Source organism: Xiphophorus hellerii, chromosome 16 (assembly GCF_003331165.1).
Source record: "Xiphophorus hellerii strain 12219 chromosome 16, Xiphophorus_hellerii-4.1, whole genome shotgun sequence".
Classification (NCBI taxonomy): domain Eukaryota; kingdom Metazoa; phylum Chordata; class Actinopteri; order Cyprinodontiformes; family Poeciliidae; genus Xiphophorus; species Xiphophorus hellerii.
Window position 1 is genome coordinate 11,577,969 of NC_045687.1, and position 25,840 is coordinate 11,603,808.

The 25,840-nt window shown below is 36.8% G+C and overlaps 4 protein-coding genes across 4 annotated transcripts; all 4 read left to right on the forward strand.

The window, feature by feature from the left end:
• Positions 1-716: 716 nt before the first annotated feature.
• On the forward strand, positions 717-9,284 carry LOC116734885 (transmembrane channel-like protein 6). The gene is made up of 20 exons (XM_032586424.1): positions 717-1,058; positions 1,377-1,501; positions 1,575-1,697; positions 1,776-1,919; positions 2,021-2,171; positions 2,934-3,021; positions 3,112-3,363; positions 3,460-3,617; positions 3,707-3,851; positions 5,219-5,362; positions 5,788-5,942; positions 6,847-6,937; positions 7,116-7,213; positions 7,307-7,402; positions 7,480-7,555; positions 7,652-7,785; positions 7,983-8,159; positions 8,246-8,324; positions 8,706-8,825; positions 8,909-9,284. Exons 1-19 carry the CDS (start codon positions 1,003-1,005, stop codon positions 8,790-8,792), a joined length of 2,379 nt encoding a protein of 792 aa, XP_032442315.1. The 5' UTR covers positions 717-1,002; the 3' UTR covers positions 8,793-8,825; positions 8,909-9,284.
• Positions 9,285-13,136: 3,852 nt separating this feature from the next.
• Positions 13,137-25,638, forward strand: LOC116735443 (transmembrane channel-like protein 6). The gene is made up of 8 exons (XM_032587363.1): positions 13,137-13,240; positions 14,152-14,242; positions 22,077-22,174; positions 22,268-22,363; positions 22,441-22,516; positions 22,613-22,746; positions 24,478-24,651; positions 24,738-25,638. Exons 1-8 carry the CDS (start codon positions 13,137-13,139, stop codon positions 24,850-24,852), a joined length of 888 nt encoding a protein of 295 aa, XP_032443254.1. The 3' UTR covers positions 24,853-25,638.
• LOC116734890 (transmembrane channel-like protein 6) lies at positions 14,884-16,168 on the forward strand. The gene is made up of 4 exons (XM_032586433.1): positions 14,884-15,090; positions 15,288-15,464; positions 15,551-15,629; positions 16,011-16,168. The coding sequence occupies exons 1-4, from the start codon at positions 14,966-14,968 to the stop codon at positions 16,095-16,097; spliced, it is 468 nt and encodes a 155-aa protein (XP_032442324.1). The 5' UTR covers positions 14,884-14,965; the 3' UTR covers positions 16,098-16,168.
• Positions 16,513-19,343, forward strand: LOC116734891 (polyadenylate-binding protein 8-like). The gene is made up of 5 exons (XM_032586435.1): positions 16,513-18,085; positions 18,203-18,288; positions 18,377-18,472; positions 18,576-18,719; positions 18,809-19,343. Exons 1-5 carry the CDS (start codon positions 18,010-18,012, stop codon positions 18,818-18,820), a joined length of 414 nt encoding a protein of 137 aa, XP_032442326.1. The 5' UTR covers positions 16,513-18,009; the 3' UTR covers positions 18,821-19,343.
• Positions 25,639-25,840: the final 202 nt, after the last annotated feature.

Below are 25,840 nucleotides of genomic sequence, written 5' to 3' on the forward strand. Positions count from 1 at the left end.
GGCAATCTGTCCAGGGTGCATCCTACTCCTCACCTCACCTAATAACTGCTGAAGATCATGTGCCCACAACCTGGCATGGACACGTGGTATGTGCTGTATAACATTTTGGTCTTTGTCCTTTTGGCGTGATGAAGTAAATTGCAGTTCTAGATTTTGACCACTGGATGGCAGTGTGCACTCAGGTATGAAGGCATTGCAGCAGATTCGAAGGAATTTCAGAATGCAAGGGAAAACAAACCAACAAAGATATAAAGTATTTGATTGGATTTTTAAAAAAAACCCATATATTGTCATCATTTTTGCATACAGTTATCAATATTATTAGTGATAATATTAGCACTACCACAACATGTCGCGGTGGAGGACCCAATCAGTTTATGCATAAATTACTGAGTAAAGTTCAAACTTTAAACAAACCTGTTTAATGCCAGAATCATAGAGATCATTACAATTATAAAATCAAATGTGCCACTTCAAAAACAAAATGTTAATCTCTTTATATTTGACATACAGAAACCTGCAGAGCTATAAGAGACCCCAATCTAATTAAAAAATATGACCAATTTTATATTAACTTGTTTTTCTGTAGTTTCCTCTGCACAGAACATGTCAAAGATGCAAGCATACACTAATTGCAGATAAGCTGCAGCTGTAAGAGAGAAAGAGGAAGTGTGGCTTTGTCTCTTGTTTAATTTTTCAGCCCTTTGACTAGTTTATTAAGTCTTTCCTTTTTGACATATTACTTATTGGTGTGAGACATTGATGCCCACGCAGATACAAAAGCCTGAGAGAAGCATTTATTCTGTGCATATTCCAGGAAGAAACAGAACCTTTTACTCTTTCTTGCTCCTTAAGCAGCTTTGCATGATAAGAAAAGGAACTGGTAAGCTTTGGTTATCTATTTTCAGTGTCTCTGATAATCTACTACCCCCAGCAGCTATATGCGGTTGACGTGGACTAAGCCAGTGTAAGTTTCACAGAAAACGGTGATCAGCATCAACCATGGCAAACGGTGGGAGCTTCAGCGTCAACATTTATGAAGAGGATTATGACTATGAGTAAGTTTTTGTTTTTTTTTCTTTCCATGTGATGTGTATTATTTTAAATTTTTTTAGAATATATTCAATGTTAAACAGTATTAAAGGTCTTTACTCAAATTTAAGTAGACATTAAGCAAAAGGTAATGTTTCTTTAAAATCTTGCAGTATTTAAAGCCTTTCCTCCTTTTCAGAATTGAAGCATCAAAGGATTAAGCTAATTTAAAGGCGTAATTTAGTTTAGTGAAATCAAAATTCTCTATTATTGAAAGTTATCCAGGAGAGCTTTGCTGAAAGACTGTGGGATATTAACTCAGTGTTATTTCCACTCGCTTGCAGAAATCTTGGCGAAAGTGGACCCAGTCAGGACCCTTTCCAACTCTTCAAAGAACCAGCATGTAATGTTCAGGGGAATCCTGGAGACATACAGATGGAAATGTTCACAAAAAACTCAGACACATCTGGTATTCACTCCAACCAAAGTTTTCAACTCAGAATATTGTTTAAAATACCAATAAAATAAATTATGTTTTTCAGACAGCGAGTCAACAAGCAGCAGCAAAGAATCATCTAATGGATGCCGAATGAGATCTTTGCAAAGAAACAACTGGTCAGCCGCTACAAGGAGGGTACTCTCCTCCATGCCCAGTCGTAAAATTGGTTAGATAAAGCCCACTTTTTGACAATTTTTAATCTACACAACTGAGATATTTACGGTTTCTTTCCATACTTTCACAGGGTTACATAGTTCTGCAGGCATGGCTGTGCGAGAAACATGTGCACTACCGACGCACCAGACCTCGTCCCGTGTCTCCCTCCACATCCCCAGAGTGACCCAGGATGATATCACATCACCAGAGTTTGAGGAAATTAGTGCTGAAGGTAAACAGAAGATATGAATTGACCGAATGGAAGGTATAAACAGGCAACACTCGTACTCTCAGGCCGAGGTGAAACTGTTTCTATATTGATGATATCCACAGACGAAGCAAATAATTTGGCTGGTTCAGGCTTGTGGTGCACTGAAACCAATAAGGAGCAGCTGGTGTCAGATCTCCGAGGCCTCTCTGAGAGTGAAGGCTTGCGTAAGCTGCGAGCCATGCCACTCAGCCTGGCGGACAAGATGGAAATCAGGTAAATGGAACAAAGATCCCATTCACATATGGCACAAATATCCTGAGCAATCCAATCAGACAGTTTTTAAACCGGGTGTGACCATTAAACGTCCTAAACGTTGGGATAGCTTCCCACAAATCGCATTTGGATGTAACTAATGAGGCGAAGTGTGGATGAATGTGTACCAAGGATCTCCTAAAAAAAAAAGTACTTTTCTGAAATGACTCCCCTTGAACAGCTGCATTACCTAGGATTCTCTTTTTAAAAGATGTATAAACAAGATCAGCTAACCTCCAATAATTGAGCTTTTGCATGGAATCGTCATCAACAGCTTTAATTTTTTCATAGTTTTAGTGGCTAGAATTCTAAGTTAAAAAGGAAGCTCTTTTTAAAGTAAAGGATGTTTTCATTATTGGATATTATTTAGTTTAGAGAGTGGGGGGGGTATTTGTAGGTTTTGAATTCTTTTTGTGTCTGAGTAAATCTGGTGTGCTCACCAGGTTGTAAAATCACTCCTGTTATTTACAGGCCCTCACTGTCCTTCTCATGAAGCACATGTGATCTATTGCTTGTTTACAGAAATCCAATCGCATAACAAAAATGAAAACTCTTTAGGCTTCTGGAATGGGATTTAATTTTGAAAGGTTGCTGTTTAATGAAGCTATTATCGCACTTGTTGATACCAGGTCTGAACATGCTAATTTTGGAGTTTGAATAAAACGTTGTGTGCTTTTTGCCAACATTTGGAGTAACCTATTTCTACTTATCTGTTTTCACAAGGAAGCATTTTTTTAGCCCTTTAGCTAAGAATTTGGTCATCAACAGGAACTTCCCTTGTCGTAATCTTCCATGCATGTACCTTTCAAGGGTAGGTTTAAAAAGATTTACTGCTCCTGTAAGGTTTGAACTGTTTATTGGCTATTGACCACTTACTTGTGGTTTGTTTGCTTCCTCAAAGATGTGGCGCCATTGCAGATATACCCCCCGATTTTCTACCTCTCTCAAGTTGTGGAACTCATCCATGAAAAAACTGAGTGGACGTTATGGAACCGGAGTTCTCTCCTACTTCACTTTTCTCCGAACGCTCCTGTTCATCAACCTGCTTTTCTTCATTATTACCTTCTTGTTTCTGGTTCTTCCTCAAGCCATCCACCCTCCACCTGATTCCCATGGCAAGTCTTTCTCTTGGATTGAAATTTTCACGGGCATGGTGAGTTGGTTGTACTAAATTACTAGATTATTTGTTTCTACAGATCCTATTTCACAAATTTGATCTGAAACTTTCTCAATGTTTCATCTTTGGCAGGGTTACCTTTCTCGGAGCTTGATGTTTTATGGTTACTACTCAAACATCACGATTAAAACTACGAGCATAACATCTATGGTACCTTATTGCATACCAACTGCCTATTTTTTTACCATCACAATTTCCTTCTTTATTATCTGCATTATTCTGGTGTACAGGTTGGTATACAATATTCACTTTAACATATTTTGCTTTTTTTTTTTTTTCATCAGTTGTGTGTATGTAACAGTCAGTTTCCTCCTTGCAGCATGTCCAAGTCTTTTGGGAAAAGCTTTCAGGTGTTCAAGTCAGACGGGAATCTGTCAGAAAACGTTTTCTGCTCCTGGGACTTTAAAGTCACCAAAAAGCCTTCCATCAGACTTCAGTCTGAGAAGATCAGCACTCGGCTCAAAGTATGCAATCATTTTATTAGTACGTTTGTAACAACAAATTTATACTTGCTGTCTGAGCTTGTTTTCTTGCTAAGACTATTAGATTAATTCAGTGAAAGTAATTCTAACACAGGAAATTTCTCATTCGTTTTCACACCTCTCGTTTTGTCTTGCTCTTTTTCAGGAGCAAAAGGTCAAGCATGGTGTTTTGTGTGAGATAAATTTGGTCAACATCTTGTCTGAGAATGATTTCACCCTAAGGTTTACATAATTTGTACACAGCACAAGAATCAAATTTAGAAGAGTTAAGTTTGAGTGGTCATTTTCTGTATAACTTTATCAATCTTTGCAAAGGAGTTTTATCCTATCCTTGCAAAATTTACTGCATTTTAAACAGGTTGGGGTCTGGACTTTGATTGGACAGAAGGTTTCCTTTTTTCACATGACAGCCGTGTCAGCTGTTGCAAAACGGGGAGCAACAACCTAGCCTAGCCTTCATCTAGCCTTTATCCACTACTTTGACTCAGAAGATCCAAACAAAATGCGTCTGAGTTTACAGTGGCAATGTGAATAAATCCAAAGATGGTGAAAAATTCTACAAGGCAGTGCACAGCAAAGTTCACAATTTACTCACTGACAAAGATTCAGCCATATAGCTACAAAACAAGCTCCAATAATTCCTCCTCCACAAGTGTTTGACGGCTATAAAATGTATTTGTGCTAATATGCTTTTTGGGTTTTTCCCATACTGCGTACTATGACCAAACATCTCAACTTTAGTCTCTTTTGTCATTGGTAAGGATCTTGTGGCCCATTTGCAACTTTGAAAACTTCATTTACAAACAAAAATGTTTTCGTCTCTATCATACCACCTAAAAGATGTAGCTTTTTTAAAAAATTGACATTGAGGTAAATGTACCAGGACACCCACATCTGAAATGAATGCCAACTTTAGTGTTTTCTTCCCATTAGTGATCACTCTGACTTTAAGTTATAATCCTTACCATATTGACATGCAGCAGCAATCAATTCTCTAACAATCTAGCGATCATATCTAAGGCGATTAGGTATTGCTGATGTCCTTCTTGGCATCGTGTCATCACACAAAAGTTCTCTCCAGACCAACTGAATATTGAAGCTTCTGTTTTGATGGAGGTAGTGTCCCCTGTACTGCTCAATTCATTAAATTATTTCCCCTCTTGAATCCTGCAAATACAGTTGGGGTGTAGTATTTTATTTCCTCTTCGCCTGTACTGACACTAATGTAAAGATTCTTTTTCTCGTGTCTATATGTGTGAGAATAAAACTGTTAAACACCACTGATAACGGTGGTTAACATTTAATCACTAGTTATCGGCGTCACCTCAAGCAGACTGCTCTTCCAACAGGAGCAGCTTTCTGAGCTGACCAGCAGAGAAGAGGAAAGGACTCTCATGCAGCGGTTCCGCAACTTCCTTGTGCATGTGGCAGCATGGTTCATTTGCCTGGCCAGCATCTTCTTCAGTGCCTTGGGTGTCTACTTACTTTCAAAGGTTAGAGGAAAAGTCAGAGACTTGACAGATTTCAAGCGTACATGAGAACTCCCTTGAGTCTCCTCACCACTGAGGCATAGAGAAAAGACTTCCTGTCACATTGATTTAGTTCTGCTTTTCTCTTCTGCCATGTGTTTTTATCAGAAGTACTTTTTAACACCATCAATTTTACCATCAAATGCAGGGTACGAATTTCCCATGTGACATTTATTACACTCATGACAGACTTTTATAAATACATATGTAGCTTTCTTCTAAGAAGTCTTCGCAGTGTTTCAGTGTATCATTAAATGGGAATTTAGATGGACAATAAATGTATTAGTCAGAAATATAAGTTGAAGTTTTATGTATTCTTGTTTTGTCCCCATCACAAGCTGCTCTGAATTTTATGCTCCTTACTGTGAATTATTCTCCTTCTTCTACAGAAGACCATCAGTAAAGTGCTTCAGAATCTTGATTTGCTGTTCATGGCTGCAGTGGTGTCTGGATTCAACCTGCTGCTGCCTGGGATCTTCAATTTCTGTGCTTGGATGGAGAAGCATAACTCGGCCATCACACGTGTTTATGTCTCCATCTTCAGGTGAGAGGCAGTATTTAATCAGTTAAGCTTATTTGTATTGCAGCAAGGCAGCAGAAAGTGCTTTACATCATAAAAACACAAAAATAAAAGTCCTACAATAAACATGCAGTCAACATAGAAACCAGTGATACATATTACATTTTGGATAGTGCAAACCAATATCAAAATCAATACAAGTTGAATATATTGGTCAATTCTTCATTTGTTAGGGTCCAATAAAATTTCTAAACGGGGGAGTTTTTAGTCTTGATTTAAAGGACTCAGTGTTTCAGCTGTTTAGCAGTTTTCTGGTAGTTCATTCCAGATTTGTGGTGCATAGAAGCTGAATGCTGTTTCTCCATATTTCGTTCTGGTTTGGGGGATGCAGAGCAGACCACAACCAGAAGACCTGAAAGGTCTGGAAGGTTGATACAACAGCAGACATTTAATGTATTTTAAACCATTCAATAATTTATAAACTAATAACAGTGCTTCAGAATCTCTTTTCTGAGCTACAGGAAGTCAGAGCACAATTTCCTGATGGTAAATCTTCCTGGTCTTAGTGAGAATGCGAGCTGCAACTTGCCACTAACATTCTCACTAATGAGTTGTAGCTTTAGTGTTTCTTTCTCTCTTTGTTTCTTCCTTTCTAAAATATATTTTAAAACATTTTAGAAACAAAGAATTATTTTCCTTCTACTGTACTATTATGTTGTGCTTTGGACTCTTATTTTAATGCGACAGTCTGAAAAAGTTTATTGGCATGAGTACCTGAGCAAATATCTTCACGTAAATTATAACTTTAATCTTGCACCGGATAATAAATATATTCTTACTGCAAAACGATGTATAATGTTGTTTTATTTTTGTCACAGATGCAGGAACATTGTTAAATGGAAATGTTGTTTCCGTCTTGAATTCACAGGAACCTGCTGCTGAAGATCAGCATTGTTGGCATACTGTGTTACCACTGGCTTGGAAAAATTGCTGTGGAACAAGACCCTCAAGTTTCAAAGGTTATTAGCCTCCTCATTCTTAAACCTGTCAATGTGACACCACACAGTTATAGCATAAAAAATATGTGGTTCTTTCCCCACATTGACAGCAGGTGATCTCATTAACACTCGTGCTGTTTTTTTTATTTGAACTTCTTAAAAAAGCAAATAGATTTTTCTTCTTTGTGTGTCTGCGTAGTGCTGGGAGAATTTTGTGGGGCAGGAACTTTATCGCCTGCTCCTGATGGACTTCATCTTTACAGTGCTTTACACTTTTCTAGGCGAGTTCGTATGGAGGTAAATCTGAGCTTCATGAGTCATGTAAATACATTGTAATGTTTTCACCTGGAGGAAATTACTTTCACTCACAACATGCTGTCTACCCACCAGGATTTTCTCAAAAAAAATATTAAGAAAGAACAGAAAGCCAGTGTTTGACATTGCTCGAAATGTTCTGGAACTCATATATGGACAAACGCTGACTTGGTGATTATAATACATTTGAAATTGATCAGATCATTAACAGACCTGCCTTAGACTGATTTCCCATTTTCTGCCTTCAGGCTTGGGGTGTTGTTTGCTCCTCTCCTCCCCGCTGTCCAAATTGCAAAACTGTTTGTGCTGTTTTACATGAAGAAGGTTGGCAAAGCATATGTCATTGAGTCATTTCCATAAAGCACACATAAATATCCAGATGACATACTTTCTCTTATCTTTCTGTTTTTGTCTCCACAGAACAGCCTGATGCTCAACTGTCAGGCATCTAAAAAGCCCTGGAGGGCAACTCACATGACAACAGCATTCATTACTCTCTTGTTCTTCCCCTCATTTCTTGGTGCTGCTGTTTTTGTTGCATATACAGTTTGGATGTGAGTGCCATGTTACTTCTTGAATATGCTGCTCACAGGAAATATTGCCGTTTTACATATCTGTGGCATGAAACCCAGAGGGGACCCGTGAATGTTTTCATGTTTATTCTGTCAAAAAACATGAAAACTATTTTGGAAGTGAATATTGTATATTATGTGTCTTGACCATAATGTCTCAGAATCTCTGTCCTTTACAGAATCAAACCATCATCAGGATGTGGCCCTTTCAGGAACCTAACCAGTATGTTAGAATCCGTGAAGCTGTGGGCTGAGAGGATGAAGGACCATCACCAAATTCTTTCTTGGCTCTTTCGAGCTTACAATGCTTTCACAGATAACCCGATCTTCTTGTTCATGCCCTCTGGCCTATTTCTGTAGGTCCTCATAATCGTAATTAACCCAGATTATGTAATTTGCCTGATGTGGTCTAATGTTTTTAATATTTTTCTCCCGTTTTCAGACTGTTGATATATTTCCGTATTCAGGTAGTAGATGGCCAAAGGAGAATCATCAGACGGTTAGAAAAGCAAATTGACGATGTAAGTGAAACCCTACTTTGGTCTAGACTAGAGTAAGTAAATCCTGACCAGCATGTTGGAGTCTGAGAAAAACAAAAGAAAGAAAACAATATATTTTCCTTTCACTTCACCTTTATGAGCTATTTTGTGTTGATCCATCTCTTAAATCTCAACAAAGGGATTTGTTGGAAGCAAATTGACAATGTAAGTTAAGCCTTGATTTTAATCTAGTTTCAGTCTAGATTAAAAGACTGAAACTATTTTTTGAAAATATTAGTCTTGGATTTTAACATTGAATTCCTAGGTGTATTTTAGCCCAACATTTGGAGAATTTGGCTTGTGAAAAAAGGAAGACACCAGTAAAATGTGAGTTGACCTAAATATTGTTTTCTCTGTATTCAGGAAGGTAAAGACAAAAAATTCCTCATCACCCAACTGCAGTATTGGTATGAGGAAAATAATCCAAATTCTAGTAAGAGACAAAGGTGAACTGGGTTCACTTCCTTTTTGGAAACTTTTCTGGTAATTGCAGCACCCATCATTACTAAAGAAATAACAAATTGCACTGATAACTGTCATGTATTTTGAATTTGTTTTCTTTTCAGAGGAAGATGATATCTCCGAGTTGTCATGCACGCTTGTCATTAAATAGTGTTATCAGCACTGAGATGTCTAGACACTGAGGACTTCCCTCATAAATGCCAAAGAAAAAAAAACAGGAAAAGCAGCAACACGCTTTGTGAAGTTTTGATATACTTTGTGATATTTGATTAATTTACAACAGGTTGAACTCTTCTGCATCCATTGACTATTCTAAATAAAATACTTTGTATACTATGTAATTTTAGATTCACTTTAAAGTTTTTGTTTGTGAAATGCAAAAATAAAATTTTACCGCATATTATAATTCTCCAAATATGTCATGGGGCTTTACACAATAGTCCACAGGAGTAATTCTCTGAGCTGTGACGTTGTCTTTCTCGAAATATTCCAGAGATGGTGTTTGCAGGTTTCTGCAGAAAATCATATATTGGTATCACTTGATTATTTTTCATGAAGGAAAATTTTCCTGTCAGCCTGGTGGAAAAACAATTCTACACATTACAAATCTTTACTTAAAATTGTACAACATTTTAAAGCATGCACTGTCAAATAATTGCTGGCCTTTTTCCTGAGATTAGTCATTTATTTTCAAAAGAACAAAATATTTTTACTGAGAATTTCTTTAGTTTATCATTGCTGATCAATGCCACAACAAAATGCGTAGAAGAGAACTAAATAGAGCTTAAAGTGTCTGATAGAAATCCGGAATGACTGGAAGGCTTTTATTTGGAAGGCTTTAGAACAGAGAAGTGGGTGTTGAAAACCTTTTACTAAACAATCTCTGTCTGCAAAACACATGGACTTTTATAACAGTGGCAACAAAAATTTTTCACATATATCTAATTTATATAGTACCCAACACATTCATTTGCACTACAAACATTATCTCAAGTTAAAAAAGGGATAATTGGGATTTATTTTTTGTAGTGAGGTTTTATGAAGTTACTATTAATGTTTCCCCTAGAAACAGTCCTATTTGTGTGAGTTATTTTAAAATGTTGACGTCTGCTAAATTGGGGAGGAGAAAATCTGTCTGGCTGTTACTTTGCACCACTCTGAGGATTGCTTTGTATTTCTACAATCTCGCTGAGATATATCTACTTCAAATAAGGGGTTGGTAGCAACTCTCTATAACATGCCTTCGGTGTCATCTCAAGTGCTTTTGGGCAAGTGTTTGGGCACATCCTGGACTTAGACTTAGACTGACTTTATTGTCATTTTGCATGCACAGGGTGTATACAGAACTAAATTTCGTTGCATACGGCTCAGAGCAATGTTTTGAGGTTCCAATGTTGTGAGGTTACTCCAGAATAAAATAAAATACAGTATAAAATATGAATATAAAATATAAAGTGCAGGAATGACAGTAAAATAGAAGTTATTTAGCTATGTACATGTGCAAGGTATGAAGTGGAGACCAGTGTTTGAGTGCAGTCCAGTTAGGAGTTCAGCAGTCTGATGGCAAGTGGGAAAAAGCTGTTTCGGAACCTGGTGGACCTGCACCAGATGCTGCGGAACCTCTTCCCAGAGGGCAGCAGGGAGTCCATGGTGGGGGTGTGAGGGGTCCCTGACGATGTTTCGGCCTTGAGACACGCAGCGCTGGGATGAAATGTCCTGAATGGAGGGAAGGGGGGCCCCGATGATCCTCTCTGCTGGTAGTCAGGTAGTCAGTCCTTAATGATGTCCCATCATTTCTGATAATTGTTTTCATGAAACATGCCAAAATTCACATAATAGATATGCTTTACTGTTGTTATCCCTCTGTTTGCTTAAACTTGTGAATTGTTATGGAATATTTAGTGCAGAAAACTAAAAGCTCTCATATTAGCAAAAATGGGTTGCAAAAAATACTATAGTAAATAATATAAAACTAACAACTGTGAGTCATGTTTTGACTGTTTTTATATAATCTCAAAGTGAATTTTACTGAAAACTTCAGGGCAAATAAACTTATGTAACATATCCTCCACGGAAGATTTTCTTTTTTGTCTCCATTTCCTGTTTACCGTATCAGATGTCATGCAACAAAAAAATTATGTTTATAACTGTTCAACAGAAGTAATCACCTGTTTAAGGTTTTCCCCTGGCTGCTTAACAGGTTTTGTGACATTGATCTGTTTGAAAGCATTTTTCTTTTGAACTTGAGATTAAAACAAAACTAAAAGAAGGAGGAAACTTTCTCCTCCTACGTATAAGGAAATATACTCATTTCAAAAAGTATAAATGAGGCTTCGTCCACTTGTTGGGCATAGTTTTTCTTTCCATTTGTCTCACATCTGCATCTGGATAATGGCCTCTGGTAAGGGAAAACTTCCATTCATGATTTTAACTTCTAATTTATGTAGTTTGTTTTGCCTGAATTTTTTTCTTGGTAAAAAAAATATTAAAAAAGGATGATGAATTCTATTTATTTCAGATATCGGTGAGAGAGCACCTAAAGAAAGAATGTACATAGAGCTCCCAAAGAAATACCGGGCTGTCTTGTCCAAATTCTATGATTTGGTAAGCAACTTTTGATGCTACATGGATCATTTTAATGCTAAATATTTTTGGGATCTTTAAGTTTCATTGTTTTTCTGTCATTTAACAGGATCATGGCTTGTTCATCACAGACCTGAATCCCTATATAAATGAAGATTATGTAGCTGCCTATTTTAAACCTTTTGGATGTGTCACAATGTGCCAGGTGGAGTCAAACCCACATTTTATTTTTTACCTTTTTTCTATCATTTTGTCCTGATTTATCTACGGAAATGATTCTATAACCATTTGTGTTTTGATTTGATCAAAGATCAAGAATAGTCCTGGCTCTTCAAAGGATAGACTGGCCTATGTGAGGTTTTCTACCGAAGCTGAAGCAGACCTAGCAGACTGGGCTGGTCCTCACTTTATAGGAGGGACAGAATGCAAAGTCAGACGGGTTGTCAGTCCAAAGGTGAGGTGTAATTTGTTTTTCATATGCGAGAAAAGTATGTATTTTTCATCTATCACATTGTCAGCTAATATACAAATTTGTCTTGTAGGTCGAAGGCGAGTCAGACGGTGTGCCCACTCAAGTGCAAAACAAACCTTCACTTCGCCGTCCAATGGATCTGGGCTACAGACTGGAAGATCCTCAGTGGTTAGATGAAAGTGCTAAGAATAAACAAACCAATTAGTGTTGAGATAAATCAGGAATCTCGAGAAGACTTGCAGGCTTTAACAATGAGGAATGTTCTGAAAATAACATCTAAACTCTTCCTAATTTGCCATCACATCTGTTATATGTGTTATGGAGACATGACACATTTTCTTCATAAGGCTTTCTCACATTTTGCTTTGATATGCCTGTGTATTTTTGAGAAATATTTTGTCCAAATATATAATTGTCAATGATAGATGAATAAAATATAAAGTGTGCATTTGCAAATTATACAAGCCTAATTCCTATGTCTTTCTAAATACACAAATCAGATCATCACACAACTCTGCTGTGAAAAATAACTGCATTTTTGAGCCACATTTTTTTGTTTCTAACATGTGCAATTTTTTGTATTATTTAAATGTATATAAATTAAATTGAAAATATTGTGTTTTTATTTTTTTTGTAATCAAAGTGATTGTCAATAAACTAAAAACTAATAAAAATTAAACTCTTGTGAATCATTACTCAAGGTAAATAATTTTTTTGATATGTCATGCAACAACAGCAATTTATGGAGCAAAAGCTGTTTAAATATAAGAAAAAAATATTAGCGACAGACGTTTAATGTCAGAAACAGGAAACTTATGGCAAGTTGTTTTAACATAAATTCGGTTGTACTGCGCTTGCATTCCAGATATCTCTCTTTTTTTATGACTAGACGTTTTAGCTTTTAAGATATCTCTAATTATATTCTGACTAGTCGAAATGACGTCAGATTTACAATTGAGTTGTATGGAGACTTCAATTCAAGATATCTACAATGAATTAGTGACTATCTGAAATACACATTTCAGATATCTTCAATTAAATTATGACTATGACTTCTTCTAAGAAGTCTTCACAATGTTTCAGTGTATCATTAAATGGGATTTTAGATGGACCATAAAAGTATTAGTCAGAAATAAAAGTTGAAGTTTTATGTATTGTGTTGTCCCCATCACAAGCTGCTCTGAACTTTATGCTCCTTACTGTAAATTATTCTCCTTCTTCTACAGAAGACCATCAGTAAAGTGCTACTGAATCTTGATTTGCTGTTCATGGCTGCAATGGTGTCTGGCTTCAACCTGCTGCTGCGTGAGATCTTCGAGTTCTGTGCTTGGATGGAGAAGCATAACTCGGCCATCACACGTGTTTATGTCTCCATCTTCAGGTGAGAGGCAGTATTTAATCAGTTAAGCTTATTTGTATTGCAGCAAGGCAGCTGAAAGTGCTTTACATCATAAAAACACAAAAATAAAAGTCCTAAAATAAACGTGCAGTCAACATAGAAACCAGTGATATATATTACATTTTGGATAGTGCCAATCAATATCAAAATCAATACAAGTTGAATATATTGGTCAATTCTTCATTTGTTATGGTCCAAAAACATTTCTAAACGGGTGAGTTTTTAGTCTTGATTTAAAGGAACTCAGTGTTTCAGCTGTTTAGCAGTTTTCTGTAAGTTTGTTCCAGATTTGTGGTGCATAGAAGCTGAATGCTGTTTCTATGTTTCATTCTGGTTTGGGGGATGCAGAGCAGACCACAACCAGAAAACCTGAAAGCTCTGGAAGGTTGATACAACAGCAGACCTTTAATGTATTTTGGTGCTAAACCATTCAATGATTTATAAACTAATAACAGTGCTTCAGAATCTCTTTTCTGAGCTACAGGAAGTCAGAGCACAATTTCCTGATGGTAAATCTTCCTGGTCTTAGTGAGAATGCGAGCTGCAACTTGCCACTCACATTCTCACTAATGTGAGTTGTAGCTTTAGTGTTTCTTTCTCTCTTTCTTTCTCTCTTTTTAAAATATATTTTAAAACATTTTAGAAACAATGAATCATTTTCTTTCCACTGTACTATTATGTTGTGCTTTGGACTCTTATTTTAATATGACAGCCTGAAAAAGTTTATTGGCATGAGTAACTGAGCAAATATCTTCACGTAGATTATAACTTTAATCTTGCACCGGATAATAAATATATTCTTACTGTAAAAGGATGTATAATGTTATTGTATTTTGGTCACAGATGCAGGAACATTGTTAAATGGAAATGTTGTTTCCGTCTTGAATTCACAGGAACCTGCTGCTGAAGATCAGCATTGTTGGCATACTGTGTTACCACTGGCTTGGAAAAATTGCTGTGGAACAAGACCCTCAAGTTTCAAAGGTTATTAGCCTCCTCATTCTTAAACCTGTCAATGTGACACCACACAGTTATAGCATAAAAAATATGTGGTTCTTTCCCCACATTGACAGCAGGTGATCTCATTAACACTCGTGCTGTTTTTTTTATTTGAACTTCTTAAAAAAGCAAATAGATTTTTCTTCTTTGTGTGTCTGCGTAGTACTGGGAGAATTTTGTGGGGCAGGAACTTTATCGCCTGCTCCTGATGGACTTCATCTTTACAGTGCTTTACACTTTTCTAGGCGAGTTGGTATGGAGGTAAGTCTGACCTTCATGAGTCATGTAAATACATTGTAATGTTTTCACCTGGAGGAAATTACTTTCACTCACAACATGCTGTCTACCCACCAGGATTTTCTCAAAAAAAATATTAAGAAAGAACAGAAAGCCAGTGTTTGACATTGCTCGAAATGTTCTGGAACTCGTATATGGACAAACGCTGACTTGGTGATTGTAATACATTTGAAATTGATCAGATCATTAACAGACCTGCCTTAGACTGATTTCCCATTTTCTGCCTCCAGGCTTGGGGTGTTGTTTGCTCCTCTCCTCCCCGCTGTCCAAATTGCAAAACTGTTTGTGCTGTTTTACGTGAAGAAGGTTGGCAAAGCATATGTCATTGAGTCATTTCCATAAAGCACACATAAATATCCAGATGACGTACTTTCTCTTATCTTTCTGTTTTTGTCTCCACAGAACAGCCTGATGCTCAACTGTCAGGCATCTAAAAAGCCCTGGAGGGCAACTCACATGACAACAGCATTCATTACTCTCTTGTTCTTCCCCTCATTTCTTGGTGCTGCTGTTTTTGTTGCATATACAGTTTGGATGTGAGTGCCATGTTATTTCTTGAATATGCTGCTCACAGGAAATATTTTCGTTTTACATATCTGTGGCATAAAACCCAGAGGGGACCTGTGAATGTTTTCATGTTTATTCTGTCAAAAAACATGAAAACTATTTTGGAAGTGAATATTGTATATTATGTGTCTTGACCATAATGTCTCAGAAGCTCTGTCCTTTACAGAATCAAACCATCATCAGGATGTGGCCCTTTCAGGAACCTAACCAGTATGTTGGAATCCGTGAAGCTGTGGGCTGAGAGGATGAAGGACCATCACCAAGTTCTTTCTTGGCTCATTCGAGCTTACAATGCTTTCACAGATAACCCGATCTTCTTGTTCATGCCCTCTGGCCTATTTCTGTAGGTTCTCATAATCATAACTAACCCAGATTATGTAATTTGCCTGATGTGGTCTAATGTTTTTAATATTTTTCTCCCGTTTTCAGACTGTTGATATATTTCCATATTCAGGTAGTAGATGGCCAAAGGAGAATCATCAGACGGTTAGAAAAGCAAATTGACGATGTAAGTGAAACCCTACTTTGGTCTACTCTAGAGTAAGTAAATCCTGACCAGCATGTTGGAGTCTGAGAAAAACAACAGAAAGAAAACAATATATTTTCCTTTCACTTCACCATTATGAGCTATTTTGTGTTGATCCATCTCTTAAATCTCAACAAAGGGATTTGTTGGAAGCAAATTGACAATGTAAGTTAAGCCTTGCTTTTAATCTAGTTTCAGCCTAGATTAAAAGACTGAAACTATTTTTTGAAAATATTAGTCTTGGATTTTAACATTGAATTCCTAGGTGTATTTTAGCCCAACATTTGGAGACTTTAGCTTGTGAAAAAAGCAAGACACCAGTAAAATGTGAGTTGACCTAAATATTGTTTTCTCTGTATTCAGGAAGGTAAAGACAAAAAATTCCTCATCACCCAACTGCAGTATTGGTATGAGGAAAATAATCCAAATTCTAGTAAGAGACAAAGGTGAACTGGGTTCACTTCCTTCTTGGAAACCTTTCTGGTAATTGCAGCACCCATCATTACTAAAGAAATGGCAAATTGCACTATAGTGTATGAATGGTGTTATCAGCACTGAGATTTCTAGACACTGAGGACTTCCCTCATAAATGCCAAAGAAAAAAAAACAGGAAAAGCAGCAACATGCTTTGTGAAGTTTTGATATACTTTGTGATATTTGATTAATTTACAACAGGTTGAACTCTTCTGCATCCATTGAATATTCTAAATAAAATACTTTGTATACTATGTAATTTTAGATTCACTTTAAAGTTTTTGTTTGTGAAATGCAAAAATAAAATTTTACCACATATTATAATTCTCCATATATGTCATGGGGCTTTACACGATAGTCCACAGGAGTAATTCTCTGAGCTGTGACGTTGTCTTTCTAGAAATATTAAAAGAGATGGTGTTTGCAGGTTTCTGCAGAAAATCATATATTGGTATCACTTCATTATTTTCCATGAAGGAAAATTTTCCTGTCAGCCTGGTGGAAAAAAAACCAACAAAAACTGCAGATCCAGTCACTCGATAAATGTCAACCTCTTAACTACAACACAGCTTTAAATATTACTGATTGTAATTCGGGCAAAGAACAAGAGAGTAGGTTGAATTTTACACATTACAAATATTTACTTAAAATTGTACAACACTTTAAAGCATGCACTGTCAAATAATTGATGGCCTTTTTCCTGAGATGAGTCATTTATTTTCAAAAGAACAAAATATTTTTACTGAGAAATTCTTTAGTTTATCATTGCTGATCAATGCCACGCTAAAATGCGTAGAAGAGAACTAAATAGAGCTTAAAGTGTCTGATAGAAATCCGGAATGACTGGAAGGCTTTTATTTGGTAGGTTTTAGAACAGAGAAGTGGGTGTTGAAAACCTTTTACTAAACTATCTCTGTCTGCAAAACACATGGACTTTTGAAACAGAGGCAACAAAAATGTTTCACATATATCTAATTTATATAGTACCCAACACATTCATTTGCACTACAAAAATTATCTCAAATTAAAACAGGGATAATTGGGATTTATTTTTTGTAGTGAGGTTTTATGAAGTTACTATTAATGTTTCCCCTAGAAACAGTCTTATTTGTGTGAGTTATTTTAAAATGTTGACGTCTGTTAAATTGGGGAGGAGAAAATCTGTCTGGCTGTTACTTTGCACCACTCTGAGGATTGCTTTGTATTTCTACAATCTCGCTGAGATATATCTACTTCAGATAAGGGGCTGGTAGCAACTCCCTATAACATGCCTTTGGTGTCATCTCAAGCGCTTTTGGGCAAGTGTTTGGCCACATCCTGGACAGGTAGTCAGTCCTTAATGATGTCCCATCATTTGTGATAATTGTTTTCATCAAACATGCCAAAATTCACAGAATAGATATGCTTTACTGTTGTTATCCTTCTATGTTTGCTTGAACTTGTGAATTGTTATGGAATATTAAGTGCGGAAAACTAAAAGCTCTCATATTAGCAAAAATGGGTTGCAAAAAATACTATAGTAAATAATATAAAATTAACAACTGTGAGTCATGTTTTGACTGTTTTTATTTAATCTCAAAGCGAATTTTACTGAAAACTTCAGGGCAAATAAACTTATGTAACATATCCTCCACGGAAGATTTTCTTTTTTGTCTCCATTTCCTGTTTACCGCATCAGATGTCGTGCAACAAAAAAAAATATGTTTATAACTGTTCAACAGAAGTAATCACCTGTTTAAGGTTTTCCCCTGACTGCTTAACAGGTTTTGTGACATTGATCTGTTTGAAAGCATTTTTCTTTTGAACTTGAGATTAAAACAAAACTAAAAGAAGGAGGAAACTTTCTCCTCCTACGTATAAGGAAATATACTCATTTCAAAAAGTATAAATGAGGCTTCGTCCACTTGTTGGGCATAGTTTTTCTTTCCATTTGTCTCACATCTGCATCAGGATAATGGCCTCTGGTAAGGGAAAACTTCCATTCATGATTTTAACTTCTAATTTATGTAGTTTGTTTTGCCTGAATTTTTTTCTTGGTAAAAAAAATATTAAAAAAGGATGATGAATTCTATTTATTTCAGATATCGGTGAGAGAGCACCTAAAGAAAGAATGTACATAGAGCTCCCAAAGAAATACCGGGCTGTCTTGTCCAAATTCTATGATTTGGTAAGCAACTTTTGATGCTACATGGATCATTTTAATGCTAAATATTTTTGGGATCTTTAAGTTTCATTGTTTTTCTGTCATTTAACAGGATCATGGCTTGTTCATCACAGACCTGGATCCCTATATAAATGAAGATTATGTAGCTGCCTATTTTAAACCTTTTGGATGTGTCACAATGTGCCAGGTGGAGTCAAACCCACATTTTATTTGACCTTTTTTCTATCATTTTGTCCTGATTTATCTACAGAAATGATTCTATAACCATTTGTGTTTTGATTTGATCAAAGATCAAGAATAGTGCCGGTTCTTCAAAGGATAGACTGGCCTTTGTGAGGTTTTCTACCGAAGCTGAAGCAGACCTAGCAGACTGGGCTGGTCCTCACTTTATAGGAGGGACAGAATGCAAAGTGAGACGGGTTGTCAGTCCAAAGGTGAGGTGTAATTCGTTTTACATATTGCGAGCAAAGTATGTATTTTTCATCTATCGCCTTGTCAGCTAATATACAAATTTGTCTTGTAGGTCGAAGGCTAGTCAGACGGTGTGCCCACTCAAGTGCAAATTCAACCTTTACTTCGCCGTCCAATGGATCTGGGCTACAGACTGGAAGATCCTCAGTGTTTAGATGAAGATGATAAGAATAAACAAACCAATTAGTGTTGAGATAAATCAGGAATCTCGAGAAGACTTGCAGAATTTGACAATGAGGAATGTTCTCAAAATAACATCTAAACTCTTCCTAATTTGCCATCACATCTGTTATATGTGTTATGGAGACATGACACATTTTCTTCATAAGGCTTTCTCACATTTTGCTTTGATATGCCTGTGTATTTTTGAGAAATATTTTGTCCAAATATATCATTGTCAATGATAGATGAATAAAATATGAAGTGTGTATTTGCAAATTATACAAGCCAAATTCCTATGTCTTACTAAATACACAAATCAGATCATCACACAACTCTGCTGTGAAAAATAACGGCATTTTTGAGCCACATTTTTTTGTTTCTAACATGTGCAATTTTTTGTATTATTTAAATGTATATAAATTAAATTGAAAATATTGTGTTTTTATTTTTTTTGTAATCAAAGTGATTGTCAATAAACTAAAAACTAATAAAAATTAAACTCTTGTGAATAAATACTCAAGGTAAATAATTTTTTTGATATGTCATGCAACAACAGCAATTTATGGAGCAAAAGCTGTTTAAATATAAGAAAAAAATATTAGCGACAGACGTTTAATGTCAGAAACAGGAAACTTATGGCAAGTTGTTTTAACATAAATTCGGTTGTACCGCCCTTGCATTCCAGATATCTCTCTTTTTTTATGACTAGACGTTTTAGCGATTAAAATATCTCTAATTATATTCTGACTAGTCAAAATGACGTCAGATTTACAATTGAGTTGTATGGAGACTTCAATTCAAGATATCTACAATGAATTAGTGACTATCTGAAATACTCATTTCAGATATCTTCAATTAAATTATGACTATGACTTCTTCTAAGAAGTCTTCACAATGTTTCAGTGTATCATTAAATTGGAATTTAGATGGACAATTAAAGTATTAGTCAGAAATATAAGTTGAAGTTTTATGTATTCTTGTTTTGTCCCCATCACAAGCTGCTCTGAACTTTATGCTCCTTACTGTAAATTATTCTCCTCCTTCTACAGAAGACCATCAGTAAAGTGCTACAGAATCTTGATTTGCTGTTCATGGCTGCAGTGGTGTCTGGCTTCAACCTGCTGCTGCGTGAGATCTTCGAGTTCTGTGCTTGGATTGAGAAGCATAACTCGGCCATCACACGTGTTTATGTCTCCATCTTCAGGTGAGAGGCAGTATTTAATCAGTTAAGCTTATTTGTATTGCAGCAAGGCAGCTGAAATTCTTTACATCATAAAAACACAAAAATAAAAGTTCTAAAATAAACATACAGTCAACATAGAAACCAGTGATACATATTACATTTTGTATAGTCCAAATCAATATCAAAATCAATACAAGTTGAATATATTGGTCAGTTCTTCATTTGTTATGGTCCAAAAACATTTCTAAACGGGTGAGTTTTTAGTCTTGATTTAAAGGAACTCAGTGTTTCAGCTGTTTAGCAGTTTTCTGGAAGTTTGTTCCAGGTTTGTGGTGCATAGAAGCTGAATGCTGTTTCTCCATATTTCGTTTTGGTTTTTGGGATGCAGAGCAGACCACAACCAGAAGACCTGAAAGGTCTGGAGGAAGGTTGATACAACAGCAGACCTTTAATGTATTTTGGTGCTAAACCATTCAATGATTTATAAACTAATAACAGTGCTTCAGAATCTCTTTTCTGAGCTACAGGAAGTCAGAGCACAATTTCCTGATGGTAAATCTTCCTGGTCTTAGTGAGAATGCGAGCTGCAACTTGCCACTCACATTCTCACTAATGTGAGTTGTAGCTTTAGTGTTTCTTTCTCTCTTTTTAAAATATATTTTAAAACATTTTAGAAACAATGAATCATTTTCTTTCCACTGTATTATGTTGTGCTTTGGACTCTTATTTTAATACGACATTCTGAAAAGGTTTATTGGCATGAGTAACTGAGCAAATATCTTCACGTAAATTATAACTTTAGTCTTGCACTGGATAATAAATATATTCTTACTGCAAAAGGATGTATAATGTTATTTTATTTTTGTCACAGATGCAGGAACATTGTTAAATGGAAATGTTGTTTCTGTCATGTTGGGTTTAACGTTCTTTGCCCACATGCAGAAACACTCACAGAGAGACTGGTGTAAAAGTTCAAAAGGATTTATTTTCCTTATTCACAAAAAACTCAGAACGGGTAGTTGGGCTTGGCATCAATAAATGGTTCCGGGTTCAGCCGCTCACTGAGGGAGAGAGATATGGTGAGTACAGGATCAGCGAATCAACTCCGTTGAACTGGTTATGAAGCTCTTACTTGTGGGAGTCGGGGTCCGAACAGAGGAGGAGGAAGGCCAGGCACCAGGAGGTGGGTAAGTCCAAAGGCGACAGCTGGGCAGAGAGTCGGAGGGTGGACAGGTTGTGCTTAGACCGCACGGAGAAGTAATGGAGCTGACTGCCAACTGAGAACTGCACCGGTAAGTAACTGGGAAGGTGAAGGTGAGGCTCGGGCTCCCAGTTAGAACTTTCACAGCGCCTCTGGAGGTTATCTTCCAAAACGGGATGACTCGAGTTCTCCTGAAGGCTTCCTGGAAAAGGGATCACAAAGGGAGTATTAGATCTCCAAACAACTCGAATATCAACAAGTGTGCTCAGCGAACCAATTCTTGAGGGGCTCAGTGTACCAGTTCAGGCAAACGCTCTGGCGAAGATGTGCTGGCAGTCAGCTGCTCATATACTCCACCAGGAGATGGCAATTCCCCACAGGTGCGTCTAGTTAGGACCTGCCGGCACGCCCTCCAAGAACCAGCTGTCATCAGGCGCCATCTGGTGGATGATCTGAAAAGAACCCACCAGCCTGGTACCTAACAGTTTCCGTCTTGAATTCACAGGAACCTGCTGCTGATGATCAGCCTTGTTATCATACTGTGTTACCACTGGCTTGGAAAAATTGCTGTGGAGCAAGACCCTCAAGTTTCAAAGGTTATTAGCCTCCTCATTCTTAAACCTGTCAATGTGACACCACACAGTTATAGCATAAAAAATATGGGGTTCTTTCCCCACATTGACAGCAGGTGATCTCATTAACACTCGTGCTGTTTTTTTTATTTGAACTTCTTTAAAATGCAAATAGATTTTTCTTCTTTGTGTGTCTGCGTAGTGCTGGGAGAATTTTGTGGGGCAGGAACTTTATCGCCTGCTCCTGATGGACTTCATCTTTACAGTGCTTTACACTTTTCTAGGCGAGTTTGTATGGAGGTAAATCTGAGCTTCATGAGTCATGTAAATACATTGTAATGTTTTCACCTGGAGGAAATGACTTTCACTCACAACATGCTGTCTACCCACCAGGATTTTCTCCAAAAAAATATTAAGAAAGAACAGAAAGCCAGTGTTTGACATTGCTCGAAATGTTCTGGAACTCGTATATGGACAAATGCTGACTTGGTGATTGTAATACATTTGAAATTGATCAGATCATTAACAGACCTGCCTTAGACTGATTTCCCATTTTCTGCCTCCAGGCTTGGGGTGTTGTTTGCTCCTCTCCTCCCCGCTGTCCAAATTGCAAAACTGTTTGTGCTGTTTTACATGAAGAAGGTTGGCAAAGCATATGTCATTGAGTCATTTCCATAAAGCACACATAAATATCCAGATGACGTACTTTCTCTTATCTTTCTGTTTTTGTCTCCACAGAACAGCCTGATGCTCAACTGTGAGGCATCTAAAAAGCCCTGGAGGGCAACTCACATGACAACAGCATTCATTACTCTCTTGTTCTTCCCCTCATTTCTTGGTGCTGCTGTTTTTGTTGCATATACAGTTTGGATGTGAGTGCCATGTTACTTCTTGAATATGCTGCTCACAGGAAATATTGTCGTTTTACACAGTGTTGTATAGTAACAAAGTAAAAACACTTCACTACTTTACTTAAGTATATTTTGGAGTACTTTATACTTTCCTCGAGTATGAAAATGTTTGATAACTTTCACTTTTACTTCACTATATTACCGAACTTAATTGCATACTTTTACTCCGATACATTTTCAATGTGTGGTTTAGTTACTCGTTACAAAAAAGCGAGAGAGAGAAACGCAAGTGTTTTGACCCCACCTACTGATTAGCAAGTAGCAAGTAGGCTACCGAACAAAGTCGGTAGCCTACCTGCCTGGTCTTGTTCATCACCACCAATAGGATACACCTGTTTCGCTTCTCCCATTAAACACAAAGCAAGTCTCGCAATCAGCAGCAGCCACATGGAGGAGGAGACGGAGACCACAACGACTGCAACTATGTCGGACACGGCTCCAGGGGAACCACCAGCTGGTGACGAGAGCCCATGGCCTTATTTAAACACAATACACTCTTTCGTGGGTGTTAAAGATTCGTCGTACCGCATGCAGTGTATGTTATTCCTGCCCGAAGATGTGGAAATTCTATCTTACAAAAACTCCCCGTCCAACTTGAAGAAACACATCGAGGTAACGTCTTATGAAATGGTTATAATCCTCCTGTTTCAGTAACTATAGCTTGGTCACTAGGCACTACTGTATTGTGAAATCTTGACCATAAATGAACTTTGTTTGGCATTGTTTCAGTTCCACACATGGTGTATTTAGCTTAGGCCTAATGTTGACTGTAGCAGGCTACCTAGACTCCTCTGTTCAAGGGGGACAGAAGCCATAGCGATAGCAATTTAGACTAAATTTAACGAATATAGGAAAGGCATGCAAGTTCAAAACCAGGTTTACAGATGCCAATAAGCTGCATTTCCCTCCCAATTCTTTTTTTCTTTTGCATAATGACCAGTTGTGTGCACCACCTACTGACTGTAGGATTGACTGATTCACTGATTTGTGAAGTAGAGTAATCGTAACAGCTCTTTTTCTTCATGTTGGCCGCATTTTCTGTACTATTTCTTTTTCTCATTTTCAGCACTGACCTTACTTGAAGGGAAAATTTAAGGCTTACAAAAACTTTGTATTTTCTGTCCTGGAGGGTATACTAAGAAGCTGGTTCAGTTGTAAAGCAGGTTAAGTTAACCTTGTGGTATAGGTAAAGCACCTAATTTTCTTAACTAAATGATGCCTGCAGGTATATCTATTAGCAGGTTTAATTTTGCCTGCACTTGGTTGTGTACAAGTGTATTTGACAAGTTTACCAAAATATAAAAAATGTCATTCAAACTGCATTTGCCTTGTTTTACTTTTTACTTATACTTTTCATTACATTACTTGAGTACATCCATTTTTACAGTAATTTCCATACTTAAGTACAAGAAGTTTCAGATACTTTAAGACTTTAACTCAAGTAACATTTCAGTCAGTGACTTGGACTTTTACCAAAGTCATATTTTGGAGAGGTACCGATACTTTTACTTGACTCTGAGATTTCAGTACTTTATACAACACTGGTTTTACATATCTGTGGCATGAAACCCAGAGGGGACCCGTGAATGTTTTCATGTTTATTCTGTCAAAAAACATGAAAACTATTTTGGAAGTGAATATTGTATATTATGTGTCTTGACCATAATGTCTCAGAATCTCTGTCCTTTACAGAATCAAACCATCATCAGGATGTGGCCCTTTCAGGAACCTAACCAGTATGTTGGAATCCGTGAAGCTGTGGGCTGAGAGGATGAAGGACCATCACCAAATTCTTTCTTGGCTCATTCGAGCTTACAATGCTTTCACAGATAACCCGATCTTGTTCATGCCCTCTGGCCTATTTCTGTAGGTCCTCATAATCATAACTAACCCAGATTATGTAATTTGCCTGATGTGGTCTAATGTTTTTAATATTTTTCTCCCGTTTTCAGACTGTTGATATATTTCCGTATTCAGGTAGTAGATGGCCAAAGGAGAATCATCAGACGGTTAGAAAAGCAAATTGATGATGTAAGTGAAACCCTACTTTGGTCTAGACTAGAGTAAGTAAAACCTGACCAGCGTGTTGGAGTCTGAGAAAAACAAAAGAAAGAAAACAATATATTTTCCTTTCACTTCACCATTATGAGCTATTTTGTGTTGATCCATCTCATAAATCTCAGCAAAGGGATTTGTTGGAAGCAAATTGACAATGTAAGTTAAGCCTTGCTTTTAATCTAGTTTCAGCCTAGATTAAAAGACTGAAACTATTTTTTGAAAATATTAGTCTTGGATTTTAACATTGAATTCCTAGGTGTATTTTAGCCCAACATTTGGAGACTTTAGTTTGTGAAAAATGCAAGACACCAGTAAAATGTGAGTTGACCTAAATATTGTTTTCTCTGTATTCAGGAAGGTAAAGACAAAAAATTCCTCATCACCCAACTGCAGTATTGGTATGAGGAAAATAATCCAAATTCTAGTAAGAGACAAAGGTGAACTGGGTTCACTTCCTTCTCGGAAACCTTTCTGGTAATTGCAGCACCCATCATTACTAAAGAAATGGCAAATTGCACTAAAGTGTATGAATAGTGTTATCAGCACTGAGATGTCTAGACACTGAGAACTTCCCTCATAAATGCCATAGAAAAAACCCCCAGGAAAAGCAGCAACACGCTTTGTGAAGTTTTGATATACTTTGTGATATTTGATTAATTTACAACAGGTTGAACTCTTCTGCATCCATTGACTATTCTAAATAAAATACTTTGTATACTATGTAATTTTAGATTCACTTTAAAGTTTTTGTTTGTGAAATGCAAAAATAAAATTTTACCGCATATTATAATTCTCCATATATGTCATGGGGCTTTGCACGATAGTCCACAGGAGTAATTCTCTGAGCTGTGACGTTGTCTTTCTAGAAATATTCCAGAGATGGTGTTTGCAGGTTTCTGCAGAAAATCATATATTGGTATCACTTCATTATTTTCCATGAAGGAAAATTTTCCTGTCAGCCTGGTGGAAAAAAAAACAACAAAAACTGCAGATCCAG

Bases quoted from the DNA above. Each gene is read 5' to 3' on its own strand.
- LOC116734885 (XM_032586424.1), top strand. From the start codon at position 1,003: ATGGCAAACGGTGGGAGCTTCAGCGTCAACATTTATGAAGAGGATTAT. The intron at 1,059-1,376 runs GTAAGTTTTTGT...ACTCGCTTGCAG, and splicing joins GAAGAGGATTATGACTATGA to AAATCTTGGCGAAAGTGGAC. The intron at 5,363-5,787 runs GTTAGAGGAAAA...CTTCTTCTACAG, and splicing joins GTGTCTACTTACTTTCAAAG to AAGACCATCAGTAAAGTGCT.
- LOC116735443 (XM_032587363.1), top strand. From the start codon at position 13,137: ATGGTGTCTGGCTTCAACCTGCTGCTGCGTGAGATCTTCGAGTTCTGT. The intron at 14,243-22,076 runs GTTATTAGCCTC...GTGTCTGCGTAG, and splicing joins AAGACCCTCAAGTTTCAAAG to TGCTGGGAGAATTTTGTGGG. The intron at 22,175-22,267 runs GTAAATCTGAGC...TCTACCCACCAG, and splicing joins CTAGGCGAGTTTGTATGGAG to GATTTTCTCCAAAAAAATAT.
- LOC116734890 (XM_032586433.1), top strand. From the start codon at position 14,966: ATGCTCAACTGTCAGGCATCTAAAAAGCCCTGGAGGGCAACTCACATG. The intron at 15,091-15,287 runs GTGAGTGCCATG...TGTCCTTTACAG, and splicing joins GTTGCATATACAGTTTGGAT to AATCAAACCATCATCAGGAT. The intron at 15,465-15,550 runs GTAGGTTCTCAT...TCCCGTTTTCAG, and splicing joins ATGCCCTCTGGCCTATTTCT to ACTGTTGATATATTTCCATA.
- LOC116734891 (XM_032586435.1), top strand. From the start codon at position 18,010: ATGAGGCTTCGTCCACTTGTTGGGCATAGTTTTTCTTTCCATTTGTCT. The intron at 18,086-18,202 runs GTAAGGGAAAAC...TATTTATTTCAG, and splicing joins CATCAGGATAATGGCCTCTG to ATATCGGTGAGAGAGCACCT. The intron at 18,473-18,575 runs GTGGAGTCAAAC...ATTTGATCAAAG, and splicing joins GATGTGTCACAATGTGCCAG to ATCAAGAATAGTGCCGGTTC.